At 36.7% G+C, this 17,682-nt stretch overlaps 2 protein-coding genes and 2 long non-coding RNA genes across 7 annotated transcripts; 1 reads left to right on the forward strand and 3 right to left on the reverse strand.

Annotated features, from left to right (window-relative positions):
• The first annotated feature begins 119 nt into the window (after positions 1-119).
• On the forward strand, positions 120-5,824 carry LOC105140619 (coatomer subunit beta-2). 4 transcript variants are annotated; one of them, XM_011047512.1, is made up of 5 exons: positions 120-202; positions 1,220-3,282; positions 3,841-4,350; positions 4,959-5,044; positions 5,153-5,824. In XM_011047512.1, exons 2-5 carry the CDS (start codon positions 1,234-1,236, stop codon positions 5,355-5,357), a joined length of 2,850 nt encoding a protein of 949 aa, XP_011045814.1. In that variant the 5' UTR covers positions 120-202; positions 1,220-1,233; the 3' UTR covers positions 5,358-5,824. The 4 variants fall into 4 exon arrangements, with proteins under 4 accessions (XP_011045814.1, XP_011045815.1, XP_011045816.1 ...); XM_011047513.1 differs by having other exon boundaries at positions 148-204; positions 1,223-3,282; XM_011047514.1 differs by lacking the exon at positions 120-202 and adding an exon at positions 203-280 and having other exon boundaries at positions 1,223-3,282.
• A 691-nt stretch (positions 5,825-6,515) lies between these two features.
• LOC105140620 (disease resistance protein At4g27190-like) lies at positions 6,516-11,157 on the reverse strand. Its single transcript, XM_011047516.1, has 3 exons — positions 11,024-11,157; positions 6,934-10,212; positions 6,516-6,789 (listed from the first exon to the last, which is right to left on the reverse strand). Exons 2-3 carry the CDS (start codon positions 10,191-10,193, stop codon positions 6,729-6,731), a joined length of 3,321 nt encoding a protein of 1,106 aa, XP_011045818.1. The 5' UTR covers positions 10,194-10,212; positions 11,024-11,157; the 3' UTR covers positions 6,516-6,728.
• A 1,576-nt stretch (positions 11,158-12,733) lies between these two features.
• LOC105140623 (uncharacterized) lies at positions 12,734-17,370 on the reverse strand. The gene is made up of 2 exons (XR_845214.1): positions 16,835-17,370; positions 12,734-13,333 (listed from the first exon to the last, which is right to left on the reverse strand). It is a non-coding gene; the product is annotated as an uncharacterized LOC105140623 (long non-coding RNA).
• LOC105140621 (uncharacterized) lies at positions 15,597-16,223 on the reverse strand. Its single transcript, XR_845213.1, has 2 exons — positions 16,119-16,223; positions 15,597-16,057 (listed from the first exon to the last, which is right to left on the reverse strand). It is a non-coding gene; the product is annotated as an uncharacterized LOC105140621 (long non-coding RNA).
• Positions 17,371-17,682: the final 312 nt, after the last annotated feature.

The raw sequence follows: 17,682 nt of genomic DNA on the forward strand, positions 1-17,682 counted from the left end.
CTTCAGTTACCAAAAAAACCATAACCAACTTAAAACAATTACAGTCAAAGTCCTTCTTCTCTTCCTCTATTATCTTCCATCTTATATAAAAAAAACACGAGCTGGATCTGTTCGGGTCAGTCAATATTCTCTCTCTATCTCTCACTGAATTCCACACGCTCTCTCTCTTTCTTATAGTTGGATCTCACCGCATCATTATACGGTTCGTTTTGCCTCTCGAATTCTTTCTCGATCTGTTTGGATTCCGAGAAAGTGATTCCATTTTCTCAGTACCCAAAGTTATTGCTCTTTTATCGGTTTTGAATTATCATTACTATCATTTATGGCTCTAATTGATTGATTTTTAGGTTTCGATGTGCTCACAATATAAGACGACGACTTTTTGATTGATTATTGCTTTGTATTTAGGATTCTGATCTGAGTTTAGACTGAGCAGATCTGAAATGCGTTTTTTTATTAATTTCTAGATCTAATTTTGATTATTTTTGAGTAATTTAGTTGATTAGTTGTTATTGTTTAATGTTTTTGGTTTTGGTGTGAATTACAGATTTACTTACATTTATGTGTTAATTGTGCTGGATCTGTAATTTAGGTAAAAATTTGGTTAGTGATTTGTGTGTGAATTTTGATGGAAAGTTGTCAGAATGTGATGATTTGGGAACACTAGTGGAAAAGGTTGGAGTTTGTGAGAAGGTTGAATTTGTTTTGTTTTGTTAAATTAGTGATCACATTGATTAGTGTTTACGATTTGAAGAAGTAAAACGAGAATGCTGTTAGATTTTAATGCCTCGTGCTGATTTGATTTTGCTTCTAGTTGCAAATTTGGTGTCCTTCAAATTGGCATTATTATGTGAACGGAACGTGTTAAATCATGTGGTATCTGTAATGTAGGTAGAATAAGTTTGGTCACTGTGGTAATTCTAATTGAATTAGATGGAAATGGTAGGATGTTGTTAAGAATTTGAGTTGTGTCAATTGGCTTAATATTATGAAATAGAGAGGCTAAATGTATATATCATGATATTTGTGGTATTTTTTTTCAATCTTGGGCTTTTCTGAATAGAGATGAATTATTTGGAAGAGACAGGAAACTTTATTTATTTATTTATTTATTCAGTTTTTCTTACAATTTATTTTTCACAGTCGGTGCTCTTTTTGCCTTTTCTTGTCTGTTTATCTAATATTGATTTCAGTTAATATGTCTTTTTTGTATTACCAGGAAATAAAAAAGAGATGGAGAAGTCTTGTACATTTCTTGTGCACTTTGATAAAGGGACCCCAGCTATAGCTACAGAGATCAAAGAGGCGCTTGAAGGCAGTGATGTGTCAGCTAAGATCGATGCCATGAAGAAAGCAATTAGTCTTTTATTAAATGGGGAAACCTTACCACAACTGTTTATCACCATAGTCAGATATGTCCTGCCATCAGAAGACCACACAGTCCAGAAACTTTTACTGTTGTATCTGGAGATTATTGACAAGAAGGATGCCAAGGGGAGGGTGTTACCAGAGATGATTCTCATATGCCAAAACCTGAGGAACAATCTTCAGCACCCCAATGAATACATTCGTGGGGTGACATTGAGGTTTCTCTGTAGATTGAATGAGACAGAAATAATTGAACCACTTATCCCTTCAGTCCTTCAGAATCTAGAGCACCGACATCCATTCATTAGGAGGAATGCTATCTCAGCTGTGATGGCCATTTATAAGCTTCCTCATGGTGAGCAGCTTTTGATTGATGCTCCAGAAATGATTGAGAAGGTTCTGTCAACAGAGCTAGATCAGTCAGCTAAGAGGAATGCTTTTCTCATGCTCTTTAATTGTGATCAAGATCGGGCCACTAATTACCTCTTGACCAATGTTGATAAGGTCTCTGAATGGGGTGAACTGCTGCAGATGGTTGTCTTAGAGTTGATTCGGAAGGTGTGCAGAACAAATCGAGGAGAGAAGGGAAAATACATTAAGATCATTATATCATTGCTGAATGCCCCTTCTAATGCAGTTATTTATGAGTGTGCTAGTACACTTGTTTCTTTGTCATCTGCACCTACTGCTATTAGAGCTGCTGCAAGCACCTATTGCCAGCTTCTAATTTCTCAGAGTGACAATAATGTGAAGCTTATAGTTCTTGATCGTCTGAATGAGCTCAAGTCTTCTCACAGAGAGATCATGGTTGACAGGATTATGGATGTGCTTAGAGCGCTATCCAGCCCGAATCTAGACATTCAGAAAAAGACTCTAGATATTGCCCTTGATTTGATCACCCCAAGGAATATCAACGAGGTTGTTCTTATGTTGAAGAAGGAAGTTATGAAGACTCAAAATGGAGAGCTTGAGAAGAATGGTGAGTACAGGCAAATGCTCATCCAAGCCATCCATTCTTGTGCCATCAAGTTCCCAGAGGTGGCAAGCACAGTTGTTCATTTGTTGATGGATTTCCTGGGAGACAGTAATGTTGCTTCAGCTATTGATGTTGCAATATTTGTCCGGGAGATAATTGAGACAAATCCAAAACTGAGGGTTTCTATTATAACAAGACTGTTGGATACTTTCTACCAGATACGAGCTGCAAGGGTTTGCTCCTGTGCTCTTTGGATAATCGGTGAATATTGTCTGTCCCTTTCAGAAGTTGAAAGTGGCATTGCAACCATCAAGCAATGCCTGGGAGAATTACCATTTTATTCAGTTTCAGAAGAAGGGGAAGCACCTACTGATGCTTCTAAGAACTCTCAACAACCAAGTTCTGTTACAGTTTCTTCTAGAAGGCCTGCTATTCTTTCTGATGGGACCTACGCAACACAGAGTGCTGCTTCTGAAACTGCCTTTTCCCCTCCTACCATTGTTCAGGGGTCATTGGCTGCTGGGAACTTGAGATCCCTTCTTCTCACTGGTGATTTTTTCCTGGGAGCAGTTGTGGCCTGCACTTTGACAAAGCTTGTTCTGAGATTGGAAGAGGTGCAACCTTCTAAGGTTGAAGTAAACAAAGCATCCGCCCAGGCATTGTTGATCATGGTCGCTATGATACAACTTGGGCAGTCACCAGTTCTATCACACCCTATTGACGGCGACTCTTATGATAGGATTCTCTTGTGCATAAGATTACTATGCAGTACAGGTGATGAGGTCAGGAAGATATGGTTGCAGTCTTGCCGTCAGAGTTTTGTCAAAATGCTTTCAGAGAAACAGCTGAGGGAAACTGAGGAACTAAAGGCAAAGGCTCAGGTTTCTTATGCACAACCAGATGACCTTATTGATTTCTACCATTTGAAGAGCAGGAAGGTAAGAAAGATTTGAGTTTTTTTAGTTTTTAACTTGGAGTTTGCTAAGAGCCACTGCTAGTTTTGGTTATTAGTATTTGTTACTATCATTGATACATTCCTTGATAGTTGCTTATGGAAAAGTGATATTAATACTTGTTTTTGAGCTATGCTGCATTTTCCCCTTAAAACTCATGTAGCTGCATATTTTACATGATTTTTCTGATGCTGTGAACCAAGTCTCTTAAAAGTTGCTTCTTTACCCTTTCATTCTTTGAGAGTTGGATCTGCTTGATATTATTTAAGCGTCATTTTCATATAGACTGATTCAGTTTTAGGCATTAGTATCATTTGCTAGCAAAGATTCAATGCCAGTGAACATTTCTTGCTATGATGTTTTGTACTTCCAAGTTGATGTTTTCCTCATGTTTCAATGGTCAGGTCTCTTCATTTCTTTTTTTTTTTGGTTGAATATATAGGCAGTGCTTGATTTCAGATGCTGTTAAGTGATATCACGGTGATTTTCAGTTGATTAGTAAAATTTTCACATTAAGTGTTCCTGGCTTCATCTAAATTACAGGGTATGAGTCAGCTGGAGTTGGAGGATGAAGTTCAAGATGATTTGAAAAGAGCAACGGGAGAGTTCATCAAGGATGGGGATGATGCAAATAAGCTTAACCGCATTCTTCAGCTTACAGGATTCAGTGACCCTGTTTATGCTGAAGCTTATGTGACAGTTCATCACTATGACATTGTACTTGATGTCACAGTGATCAACAGGACAAAAGACACTCTCCAGAATTTGTGCTTGGAACTTGCCACAATGGGTGACCTGAAACTGGTGGAGCGGCCACAGAACTACATCCTAGCTCCTGAGTCTAGTAAGCAGATAAAGGCCAACATCAAGGTGTCCTCAACCGAGACTGGAGTGATTTTTGGCAATATTGTGTATGAGACATCCAACGTACTTGAGCGGACAGTTGTTGTCCTTAACGACATCCACATTGATATCATGGATTATATTTCTCCTGCAGTTTGTACAGATGCTGCTTTCAGAACAATGTGGGCAGAGTTTGAATGGGAAAACAAGGTACCACTGGCATTCCCTTTGGCTTGTTTATTTCTGTGATCTGTGTTGCATGCCTGCTGCAATGATGTAAGACTCTTCAAATTTCATTTGGCATGATCATGCAAGGATACAACCCTCACTTTTTTGAGTTACTGGGACATGAGTAACAATTTGCACAATAATATCCGAACTGCAGCATTCCATTTTTATATAATGATAGCCACTTGAATTGTGGTATGATGTAAAGCTAATATTCTTTTCTGCACAAGTAAAGCTTTAGTTAATTGGGTATTTAATTCTCTGTTCTTATTTTTTTGGTGAGAAAATGATTTCTTTGCTGGCCTCAATCTAAACTATCATCCCTTGCAAATTCTGTTGGTGGCTGGCAGTACTAACCATGTCTTTGTTATTGACTTTGATGTCATCACCGGCCTGAATCCTGCTTAAGGGATTGTCTCTAGACTGGATGTTTCTGAATTCAATCTCCATTCCTTATTCTTATTTCAGAGTTTCTGCACACTTCTCTTCTACATCAATTACTGGTGCATTTCGATATATAATAAATTCTAAAAATATTATTGCTGATATCTTGTGATTCTAAAAATATTATTGCTGATATCGTGTTTCAGGTCGCTGTGAACACAATAATTCAAAGTGAGAAGGATTTTCTGGATCATGTCATCAAGTCTACCAATATGAAGTGTCTTACGGCACCGTGAGTTATTTTGGTCTACACACTCCACACATATAACAAACTCTTTGACTGGTCTGATGTCCTTCCATCGGTATTTGACAAGTGCTCTTTTGGTTGGTTGAATTTCAGGTCTGCACTAGACGGGGACTGTGGTTTCTTGGCTGCAAATTTATATGCAAAAAGCATTTTTGGTGAGGATGCGTTGGTCAATCTCAGCATAGAAAAACAAGCGGATGGGAAGCTTAGTGGGTACATCCGGATAAGGAGCAAGACCCAGGGAATTGCCCTCAGCCTGGGGGATAAGATCACTCTCAAGCAGAAGGGAGGCAGTTGATGTAGAAACTCAGCAACATAGCCATCACAAGATTAGCCATACCCCACTTTGAACTGCAATTTTATATGTTTTGAGAATCAAATTACGAGGGTTGTTAATATTTTTATTTACAAATTCTTAAGAATTGATTTAGGTACTTTACATATTGGTCCTTGAATTTTGTTACTTTGTACCTAGAAGTAGTCTTATTCTGGAAGTCGCTTTTGTTGTGTTTGGAGGGCCATATTTCTAGGGTTGGATGTTGTTGGCAGTGGCTGAATCGAGGCCTTTTCATTTGCTTAAAGAGCATTCTTTCTTTTTGGTTATTAAGCTTGGTAATGTAGAATAGGCATCCGGCTTGGAGCTGCTTCATATTTTTGGCTTCAACGTTTGGTGCTTAGGTCATGTTTGAGCTAGCAGGAAGAAGACTTGTATTAGACATGGTGATGAACAATGATCTCTGGAACCACAATTTCCATTTCAGCAAAGAACTTCTTATCTGAGTTGGGTTTATGATCGGTATGATTATGTTCAAGTAAAATTTACTTGCTCATGCTCTTATTATATTTTCTTATTTAACATGGTTTTATTGTCTAACCACTTGTAGCTTGTAAATTATCGAGAAAAAGAGTCCACCACTCTCAAGCATGAGATGGATGGCACGTTGATTTGCTTCTCTTCTTAGGTTAAATTAATGATAATTATAAATTGGGGATTTCATCATTCTCAATTACAAGCTCTTTCTGCAAAGTAGTAGCTCTCTTAATCTTCACCTTTTTGAGGCCTTCATTAACCTCCTCTTCCTCTGTATCGCTTTCCATAGAATCCTAAGACCAAAGTAACTTTAATTATCTGTGATTGTTTTCTCGTCTTTTCATATTTTCTGCCTCTTCCTCTGGTTATTCCACAATCTCCTCAAACCTTTCATGTGCTCTTCACTTTAATCAACTCCTTCGTAGTCTCTTTCTATGTTTCTTACCTCTTCTTTTCTTTCTATATTGATTTTATGTTAATGTGTTTGTATATGCATGCAGAGCTTACTTTATACAAACAGAGATGACAAACCAGCTTACCTCAATTAATTTTACAGGCTAATTTACTATTAACTCGTTTTCAAAGTGAAATTGCACCCTTTCTTCTTGTCGGACACTAGAGAAACACCTTAAAATGTGAAGCATGGCAAACCTCCTTGCAGTGAACAAGTCAAGAACAATACAACAGTGATTTCATGGGGAAGGAGCTTGGCTTTTAGAATTGAAAAAACTGCAGCAGAAAAACAGTGATGCGTGCTTGTTAAAAGGGATTAAGCTTAAATCCATTGCAGATACAATCTTAGTCCAAGTTGGAAGAATTTTGGTGGGTTAATGCTAGTATTACCGATCAATATCATTTCTAACTTTCTGTCAATCCTTGCATGCGCCTCTGATGGTCATTTATCAGGTTCCGCAGCTCCCTGCGCCAAAATGCTGACAATTAGTATGAAGTTTTGCTGTTTTAAATATTTTAAACCACTGAATATTATCTCTTAACTAAGTAATAAGTACATCCAGTTGGTTGGTTTGTTCATCAGAAACTACAATTAATGATTGATATATACCTTGCCTCGGAGTACTTTTGTATGAACTTGTTCAAGCTCCTTCCATGAAGTATCAAATCAACTTCATCCAATTTGATCTGCTTCAACTTTGGTGTGCTTTGGTTTTCATCTGAATCCATGATAGCAGCAAAGTTTTCCATTTTAGGACACTGGCGAACCTCTACTTTTTCCAAGGATGGCCATTTGAAAGGCAAGCTATCCAAGCAAAAAGCAGCAAGGTTAGGAAGGTAGAGTAGTGAAAGCTCTACTAATTGAGGGAACACCACAATATCAACCGTCACCCTGCCATCTTGTCGTTGCGGTTCCTTTGCAACAACTGTTTCCAGCTCATCGCAACCTTTTACTAGCAGTTTTTTCAATTGGCAAAGACTTTGAGCAACAGATGCATCGAAGAGAACTTTAAGTTTCTTGCAGTTTTGAATGTCTGCAATTTGAAGATTATGCAGGCGCAGTAGTCTAGTAGGGCCGTCCCATATGCACTGCATTGCTGGCAAATCACATAGTGCAAGTTCTCTTAAATGGGACAGCATCTTTTTCTCCTCAAACACAGGCTCTTCGATTTTGAGGCTGAATACATACTCCAGTGCTTCACATGAATCTACTGAAAGTTCTTCAAGTTCATCAAACCGTTGCAGCAGTTCAAGTGAAGGAAAGACACTAGACAGTTTCACGCACTTGAAAAACCTCATACTCTTGAGCTTCTGCAAAGACATGGACAATTCAGCAGGTAGTGCACCATGGCATAACCCTTTAAAGGATCCCAAACACTGAAGGTCTAGCTTTTCCAGGTGCATCAAACAAGTGTGTTGATGCTGCTCTATTACGGGTGGCATCTTCCATTCTTCACTGTCAATCAAATACTCAAGGTCAACACAATCAGATACTTCCAGAGTTTCCAAGACAGCTAAGCCATCTCTATCTGCCAACTGGTAAGGAAAAATAGTCCTTAGCCCCTCAAAGGACGATAGTTTAAGATACTGTGTTCTCTTCAGTAATGGCTTGACACAGCCTAGTGGAGGAATTGCGAAAAATTTCTTGGCATTGACCCAACCACAAACCTCAAGATAATTTGATTGCTTGTGATGGACAGAGCCGCGTATGGCTATTTTGAAAACCTCCAATTCAGGAAAACTGAAACCTTCAGGTATACATCCAAAATCAGGGACCTCCATTATTAAGGTGGTTAAGTGGGACAGTGATTTCAGCTCAGCTATGTGCTCTCTGGTGTATTTCATGAAAGAACTTGAGTACAGCTCTTCTAATCTGGACCACCTTGAGATGACATTTGGAGGAAATATGGCATTGAGTTTTTTTCTGCTATGATGGCAGTCTTCCAAATCAAGCAACCTTATATTTGTCAACTCCCCTATTTCCTGTGGTAGGTCTAGGAGCTTGCAATTTGCCAAGCTTAGAACCTCAAGCATTTTCATATTCCCAATAGCAGCTGGGGCAGCAATCCTGCAATTTTTCATGATTAATGTCCGAAGACTTGTTAGATAAGAAAATCCTGGTTCCAATTTCCTCGAAAAGTAAGGATCGCCTTTCGAGATAATATCACTCTGATCAAAAACTTTAAGGGCTGTCATCCCTTTAAAGACTTCATCTGGCATGGGCTGTTCAATACAGTTGCCTTGCATCAACAATATCTGGAGGTCTGAGCAGTCCCAGGAAGCAGGGTATCCATTTATCTGATTGAACATTACTGATATCCCAGTGAAATGCTTCAAAGTTTCCGCATTTGGCCACTCCATCAACTTCACCCCAGCTTTCACATAGTAAATATCAGATGCAATTGTTTTTGCTACATCACGGACGACATTGTTCATTTTGATGCATCCTGTTTCATTGCCTGCTAACAACAGACATGAATCTTTGAGATTTTTGGTGATAGAATGTGCTCGCCTCCTTGCCTCCTGTATAGTCAGAACATCTTTGAACATTTCCAGCCCAATCCCGTATCTCACTAGAACCTCTATACAGATGTTGTAATCCTCCGGAAATAAACAGCAAAGCAAGAACATTGACTTTGCTTCCCGATTTTTCAGGTGGTCATAGCTTAGCTTAAGGCACTTATACACGATTTCGTCCGTGCCCTCAATGTTTGAAGGCATTGGTTTCTGAAGTTCTAGAGCAGCTTCTTCCCATTCTTCCAGGGTTTTGTCTCTCATTGCCCTTCCCACAGTAACAAGGGCTATGGGCAAACCCCCGCATTCTCTGCAGACCTTCTTTGCCACGGAATTCAATTCGAGAGAGTCGATAACCTCACCAGCATTCATCGTAAGCAAGCCCCATGATTCATTTTCAGATAAAGCATTTAGATGGATGATCTTCGAAGTCTCGATTCCTGTGGTCATAGAATTGCATGCTAGTCTGCATCGTGTTGTGACTACAATTTTACGAACTTTACAATTCACGTTTTCGGGATCTTTATGATCATCATCCCCAAATGGAATGCCTATGGCAGCAAGATCAAGGGTGTCCCAAATATCATCCAAGATAATAAGGATCTTCTCCACATTCTTCAATCTAGCATGCAACTGACTGGCTCTTCCTTGTTCTCTTTTCTCTTCGAACTTGAAGCCCAACATATCTGCTATCTGCTGTTGGATGTTTTTCACTTCAACAGTACGTGACACTACAACCATCACAACAGCATCGAAAAGCATATCTTCTTTAGCCCTTCTTTCAATTTCTTTGACGAAAGTCTTTTTACCGACACCAGCCATTCCATATATCCCTATAAAATTGATTATATTGCCCTCCAACGCCTCCATGATTTCCATTATAGCCAATCTAGTGCTTTCAAAAATAACAAAATCTTGAGACACTATTTCTGGGGGAGCTGCAGGCATGGAAACATTATCGAACTGCCCATCTACTTTTATCTTTGCAGTTGCTGTTATTTTGTTTTCTGATTCTCTGCTTAGCCGATAGCGTGAAGCCAAATCAAGAAACCACCTATTAAACCACCTCTTCTTTTGAACGGCATCATCCTCCAAAATTTTCCTAGCCTCCAAGATGACCCCGTCAACTCTCGACATCCAGTTTCTAACCTCATTTTTTATTGTTTCACCCTTCGCTGTTGCTGCGTCAACTGATCCCTGGACATCTTTTCTCACTTCCTCCAGTATTTGAACTTGATCTTTGAGAGTCTCCATGTTGCTGTTGTAGTGAATTAAATATTCAAATTTTCGTCCGATTGGCTCAACCATGAACTCTCCAATCTTCCCAATGATGGAAATCACAATATCAACAGCCATCTCAGTATACGTATAGCGTCTGAGGTAAGATGATGAAGAAAAGTATAGTTAATGCCTGCACAATGCATGTCTCTACATATCCTTACAGCAATGGCCTAGGTACAAGTACTTATGCATCCAAAATAATGATAGCAATGACACAAATACAAATAGTAAAGATTTTGACTCGAAAATTGTTATGGATACATTGGAACAAATAGATAACCAAAGCCTATAAAAAAAAAAAAATTACCTTCAAGACGTATCAAATGACAAAAACAGTCATAATTTTAGATATTATAATTAGATCGGGCTCAAATTTTACCGAATACTTCTACAAGCTTAGTTATGTAAGGAGACAGCTGAAGACCTTTAAATTAGATCTAAAAAATGTTGTCTGTACTATTTTTATTATTTCTCTAGTTAATTTTGGTTTTTAAGTACTTTTCCAACTTAGATTTGGATTTCTTTTGTTTAAGTCAGTTTTAACCTATATATAAATTGGTGTGTTATTTTTATTATTATTAGGTTCTTGAATTACCAACTTTTTAGAAAATATAGAGTTTTCTCTTTATTTTTATGCAATTTCATACTGTAATTTCAGAGCTTCAGAAACATAATATGAAGATGATCACAACTGGAAATTGCAAAAAAAGCTCATCATCTTTCAAAGCTAACATCATATTTATCAACCTCCACTACCATAAGATGGAACTTCCTAGTAGCAAAAACGCTTGCCAGTTACAAAAAAGAATTTTAGACATGGAAATAAGAATTCATAATATTCATAACTTAGCAAAATCAAGCAAATTATGCAAATAACTACTAGATGGTGTGAATCAAGAACATACCTCTCTTTCTTTGAATAGCTTGCAATCAAAGGTGAAAGATGACTGAAACAGAAAATGCAGAAAAGAACAGTAGTAGTGAAATCACCATGTTGATCAGATGGAAGGGGAAAGTTATTCTTTTCTTGTTTGATTTGCCTTGCGCAATCTATAATACTTTTCTTCATCGAGGAAGTCGCAATATATTTCCCTTTTCCTCTAGCTATCAATTCTTTTTATTTCTTTATAGCATTTTATCAAAAAGTATCAGGATTGCTTAAAGTTTATGCTAACAGGCCCTTCAAACTATTCCTTGTCAGAAATGGTTATCGGAATGCTACTCACAGACGGTTTTGAAGGTAAGTAAAACTATTCCTTGTCAAAAACACATTAATTTTCACACTCCACAGCCTGTCAATATGGAGTGGCTTTTCCTACCCAACCAGTTGATATATTACAGCTGATGGGTTAGGAAACACGCAGAACTAGTTGGAATTTTTTGTCTGCTGAAATCTCAAGTGTTGATCGCAGTGCCAAAAATTCCCATTTCATTGATTAAAAGATACAAAGATATTACAAGAAGATATGGAAAAAAAAATGACGAAAAGTCTGGATTAGCGAGCAAAATAAGTCACCGGAAAGCAACCCGTTAAAAACAACAGAGAACCATATGTTTTATCAGATATGCTCACCATATTTATGCAGTAATGTCCTGATTGCCGATAATATAGAACAAATAGGAAAAGATAACATTAAATCATTTGAAGTATTCTATGCAGGGGTTCTGAACAGTAGAATGCGGGTCCATTGCAATCGTACCATGTGTAAAGCCAAGCAAACACATTTATGGACCAATGTGATTGGTCTATGTCTAAAAAACGTTTTGGACGTGTCAAATGACCAATCTGATAGCAAAACCCGTAATTTATTGATAGAGAAATCCATAACTTTCAATCCAACAATTCAATCATGCTCAAATTGTCTTGTTCAATGGTGGTGGCTAGGGCAGCTTCACTGGCTCACATCAAAAAAGTCTTCAAAAAATCCAAGAAGATAATGTTTGATTCAGTTTTATTATTTTCTTGTTTAATTTTCAGTCTAAATTTTGAATTTTATTTTTATATCTCCTATCTGTTTAGAAATTCTAATTCTCCTTCCATGTAAGGTCAGTTTGTTTAGAGATTATGATTTTCCTTCAATGTAAGGTCCGTTTTAAACCTTGTAAATTGTAATCCTTTCGGGAAAGACAATTAGAGAAGAAATTATTCAATAATAAAACATTATTAGAGTTCTTGTTTATGACCTTTTCAGAAATTGTCTTCCTTGATCTTTGAATCCTGATCAGACTAGGGTCGGCGGTGTTATATTCAAAGCACCAAAAGTAATGCCAGATGATATAAACGCCCTTTTCAGAAATTGTCTTCCTTGATCTTTGAATCCTGATCAGACTAGGGTCGGCTGTGTTATATTCAAAGCACCAAAAGTAATGCCAGATGATATGGACACCTTAAAATCCGAAACGCAGTACATGGCGGTCTCCTTGCAGTGAAGAAGTAGAGGAACGTAGCAGTGATGTCTTGAGAGGATGAAGCTTGGCTTTAAGAATCGAAAGAACACTGCAGTACTAGAAAAATAATAATAATAATAACATCAATCATAAGCTCGCACTCACAAGGGGTTAAATCCAATGAAAATAATAGCAGAAAATATCAGTTCAAGATGCGAAATACCATGTCACACAAGTATGAATGAAGCAATCTAAATAATTAAAACTTCTTTTATACACCGTGTTAAAGGCCATGGAAAATCATGGATTCTTAAAATTGCAGAATACAATTAGGTAAATTAGCATGATATTGATAGATGTCATGATTATGAAAAGGAAAAATGACAGGAACCTTGAGTACCCTTCTACGACTGCATTCATCAACTCCCTACTGTTAAGCATTATTTCAACACCATCCAGTTTGATCGGCTTAAGCATTGGGGTTCTCTGGATTCCACCTGAAATCACAGTAGCAGCAAAGTTCTTCACTTTGGGATAGGAAAGCCTGCAAGGTTGGGAAGTTAGAATGCTGAAATCTCTTTTAATTGAGGGAACACCAGATTATCAATGCCCCCTTCTCCTTCTTATCCTTGCAAGTCCTCTGTAACAACTCTGTGCATGTGTGATAGTTCAGTACTAGGACTTTTCCATATGTGCAGTTCTGGTAAATTACGTAGTACAACTTTTCTTAAGCGGGGAAGCATCTCATTCTCACGAACAGCATACTTTTGGGCTCTGAGGTTAGCGCTCCACATGATTTTACATCGAGTTCTTCAAGCTCATCGAAGCTTTGCAGCAAGTTGAATGAATCAAAAACATTCGACAGTTTCGGACACTTGTAAATCATCAAATATTTGAGATTCTATAAAGGCAATGACATTTCAAGAGGCAGTGCATGTCGGCATAAGCTAGCCTTCGAAGGTTTCCAAACTCTGAATTTCTAGTTTTTCCAGGTGCAACAAGCAATTTGCCCAGCTCAACGACGGGTTTCCAGTACTCCCCTCTGGAGATCTAGACCACCTCTATCTAACAATAAGTTCAAAGGAACAATTGTCACGACTCGAATCCTAACTTCATGACTGGCAACACAGAAATGGTGTTGAAAGGACACCACACCTATACTAAGCCTCAAAACAAACGTATCAAAAAAACAATTTATTCAAAATTGACACAACATTTTATAATCTTCAGAAATATTATGTTATTCAAAATTGATCAACCTAAAAGATAGTTCAAAACTCTTCGTCAATAATTAAAACAAAAACAATAATTCATAATACTCATTACATTGTCGAAATCCAAACTTAATTATAAAAGATAACAATGAAGCGTTTAAGACATCAAATCAAAACTAAAAGAAAAGCCTCACAAAATAAGCAAGGCACGCCGACTAAAACTGAAGAAGTAGGAACACTCAACAAAGTCCACTTGCTAACAGAAACTATACACTAAACATATTATCATAATGTAGTGGAATACATGTTAGAGATCAAATGACATCCGAAGGTGACCACTATATAATGATCAGTCGCCGCAGGCTGATGCCTCTCTCATCAGCTAGATATATAAAATACTATGTGCACATAGGCTAACTACCCTCCGTTAGCATGGAGTTACTGACAAGTCTTATATCAAGGTATAATAGATACTTGAAGAATCATCAAAAAAAAAAATATCATATCGAATAGGCTTTAGCTCGACAAAATGCGAGTACAAATTCAAGAATAGATGAGTACTCGAAAAATAAAGTAATATATATAAATATTCAAGAGATTAACTGATCGTACTCATCATATAATCAACATATATATATTTATTTATATTATATACATATTAAATATTATCTCAATCACTCGAAAGAATATAGATTAAAAGGAATATCAAATGAAAGACTAGAAAAACTTATTGAAAATTGTTAAGAGAACCTACAATAAATATATGAAATATACTAAAAAAAAACTCAAAGTAACATAAATAAAAGATTCTAATGCATAAAAGAAAACCAGGTTTGGTCTCCTAAGTTTAGAGACTAAAACGACAATTATCCAAAATAAGGACCAAAACGTAATTTTACCAAAACTAAACCAAACTGTAAACACATAACCATACTGAAATATCACCTATAAACCATCCTTAATTCTTTCTAGAACAAACCAGGGACCAAACTATAACTTTTATAAAGTTTAGGGGCTAAAATGTAAATTCCCAAAATCAAGGGACCAAACTAAAAATATTTCAAATCAATTATCAAATTGAGATTCATCATCCTTAATCTCATAATTACACTATCTAGAATCATAAAATACATTTAGGGGTCAAATTATAATTTTTCAAAGTTTAGGGACTAAACTGTGATTTTCATAAATCAATGACCAAAATAAAATTTGATCATCTTCAACCTCAAGACTATTCTGTCCAGATTTTCTAGTAAGGTAAAAATAAATTTCTTAACCTGTAAAAATTAATTTAAACAAATCAACTCATAAATCCTTATTTTTAACAAAATACTAATTAATCATCTAACATTAAACTCTTGATAATCATAAATCAATTTTAACAACATAAATTTTTAATCCTTGTAAACCATAATTTCTTTCTCTCTCTTAATCCTTCCATGAACAAATTATAATTAAAAATAATAGGAGAGAGAATCACTTACTATTTTTATTTTTTAAAATTCAAAATTTAAGATAAAAAACTAAAATTCTTAGTTTGATGAAAAAAGAATCACGGTGGCTACAAGAATTAAAAGAAAAAAAACAATTTTCTTATGACTCTTTTTTAAATACTTAGATTGAATTTGCAGTGAATTAATCTTAGCTTGGAACCAAAAATTTGGATTTAGATGTTACAATAATCCTTAAGCCCTTGAATGATATAAAAGATGCAACATCCGTTCTCTTCAGCTAGGGCTTCAAATAAGCTAGCGAGGGAATTGCGAGCATATTTTTTCACCGTTCACATAATTTGTTCCTCCAAAAAAATAAACCGTACATATATTTGAAACATTAATATAAATCATATACGAGCTCTCATCTAACAAAAAAAAAATTTCTTAGACGGTTCTTTAACTGTACCAGAGCCTTAGTGACCATCCACTCTCTCGTTCTCTTATGATTAAAATTGATGGGCAAGCAAAATATGCTAAACCCAAGACCCAACTGAAGACTAGCCGGGGAGAAGAAGGGGTAGCTCAGCCGAAGCTCCCAGCCACAGGCTAGACGGGGACAAGAAGGGGTAGCCCAGCAAAAGCCCCTTACCCTAGCCTAACCCAAGGCCACTCTAGCCTGTTGTAGCCCAGCCACTTCTCTCCCATGCACTTGAATTCTTATGAAAACATGTGCATCCTTTTCCCTCTTGTAGGCGCCGCTCTAGCCTGCTGTGGGCGCTGTCTTACCCCCTCGATATGCATATCATTATTTGCGCATAGTAAGATAATTGTGCTGTGAAAAGTCATTCTTTGAAGTAGGTTTGTAGCCTCTATCATTGCCATGCTTTCGCAACCATATCCCCTTACTATCAAAAGTGTATCAATTTTGAGGATCACCAGGTCAAAAGCAAACAATTTGGAACCTTACTATCAAAAGTCTATCAATTTTGAGGATCACCAGGTCAAAAGCATACAACTTGGAACCTAAATAACAATCAAAAACACATATTCCCCCTTCTCTTTGTTATATATTTTTTTCCCTACTTTAATTTACTAAATTAGATATGAATGGTCTCGTATTCCAACAGATCGTCAACCTCAAGCCTAGCATAAAGCCTAAAAAAATAAAGTCTTTAAGGCTATATGCAACAAACAAAACAAAAGAACTCAAATCCAACCTTCAGTTTTTACAACTCTATCAAAAATTAACTTCACTTTTTTTTTCTAGGTTCAGATGATTTTTTTACACTGCCCGACAAAAAACATGTAGCCTTGGAGTATTCATTCTAAATTTGCTTGCTTACATTTTGAAAGCAGTTACTAGACGGTACAGAGATTTCAAGTAAACTATGTTTTATATAGACCATTTGAAGATATCCAGTAAGGTGAACATGAAAGAATAAAAGCTATAGTATTCTATATATAATGCGAAAATAAAATGGTAGGATCGATTTGCGTAGTGTTATCATCAATAATATCTTATGATGAATTACTATAGAAAATATGTATAACTCCCTTCTTCTCTCTGACATCTATTTTAAAAAAAATATATATAGAATAGATTAGTGGATCAATAAGATAATCATTATTGATAATCATTCAAATTAAAATGTAAATTCAAATTAAACGCAAACAAAACCTGGATATGGCATTCAGTGGAAACGACTATTCTTTTGCCACTCACTTTGGATGTTTCTTCCACATTCTCCGCAAGCCTCCTCTGCCACGGGTCTCAACGTGGGAGACTCGATGAGGTCACCGGCAATCGTTTTGATCAGCAAGTCCCACTACTCGTGTTCAAATAGGACATCAAGTGGGATGATCGGTCTTTGAAATCTCACCTCTGATAACCATGGCTTTGTCATGTTGTGAGGCTACAGTTTAGTCAAAACATCATCCAAATTAATAAGGATTTTATCCACATTATTTCGTCAATCAAGCATGCAACCGACCTGCTCTTCCTTGTTCACTGGCCTCTTGAGTTTGAAGCACAGCACGCCTGCTATCTTCTGCTGAACACTTTATTGTTCTTCAATGCTTCTGTGAGTGCTTTCATGATACCCACTTTGGTACTTTCGAAAAGAACAAAGATCTTGAGATCACGGCATTATTCCTGGAGGATCAGGTGCAGGCTTGGAAACATTTTCAAACTTGCCGTCCTTTTTTAGTTTTGCAATTGCTACAAGTTTTCTATAAATTATCTTAATTATCAGATAATCGTCACTTTAATTAAAGGAAATAATTGTTCTACAGGTACATCACCCACATTCTATTCACCGGCATAAAGATCAGTCCTGTTATCTTGTGAAGTTATCTGACCTCATCAATTTGCATAGCACTTCCATTCTTACGAGAGAAAGTGCCAAATATGAATTTCATTTAATTCTTCCACTAATTTGTTTATGATCCAAAGGAAAGGAAGAGGATTGCTTAATTTTTTTAGATTATGAACTGCGTCCAGAAAAAAAAATCAAATGATTTAATTCA

This window comes from Populus euphratica, unplaced genomic scaffold (assembly GCF_000495115.2).
Source record: "Populus euphratica unplaced genomic scaffold, PopEup_1.0 scaffold116.1, whole genome shotgun sequence".
NCBI classification, from domain to species: Eukaryota; Viridiplantae; Streptophyta; class Magnoliopsida; order Malpighiales; family Salicaceae; genus Populus; species Populus euphratica.

Excerpts from the sequence above, each read along its gene's own strand:
- LOC105140619 (XM_011047512.1), top strand. The coding sequence starts at position 1,234 with ATGGAGAAGTCTTGTACATTTCTTGTGCACTTTGATAAAGGGACCCCA. Across the intron at positions 3,283-3,840 it reads ACCATTTGAAGAGCAGGAAG|GGTATGAGTCAGCTGGAGTT; the intron begins GTAAGAAAGATT and ends TCTAAATTACAG. Across the intron at positions 5,045-5,152 it reads ATGAAGTGTCTTACGGCACC|GTCTGCACTAGACGGGGACT; the intron begins GTGAGTTATTTT and ends GTTGAATTTCAG.
- LOC105140620 (XM_011047516.1), bottom strand. The coding sequence starts at position 10,193 with ATGGCTGTTGATATTGTGATTTCCATCATTGGGAAGATTGGAGAGTTC. Across the intron at positions 6,790-6,933 it reads CAAAAGTACTCCGAGGCAAG|GGAGCTGCGGAACCTGATAA; the intron begins GTATATATCAAT and ends ATTTTGGCGCAG.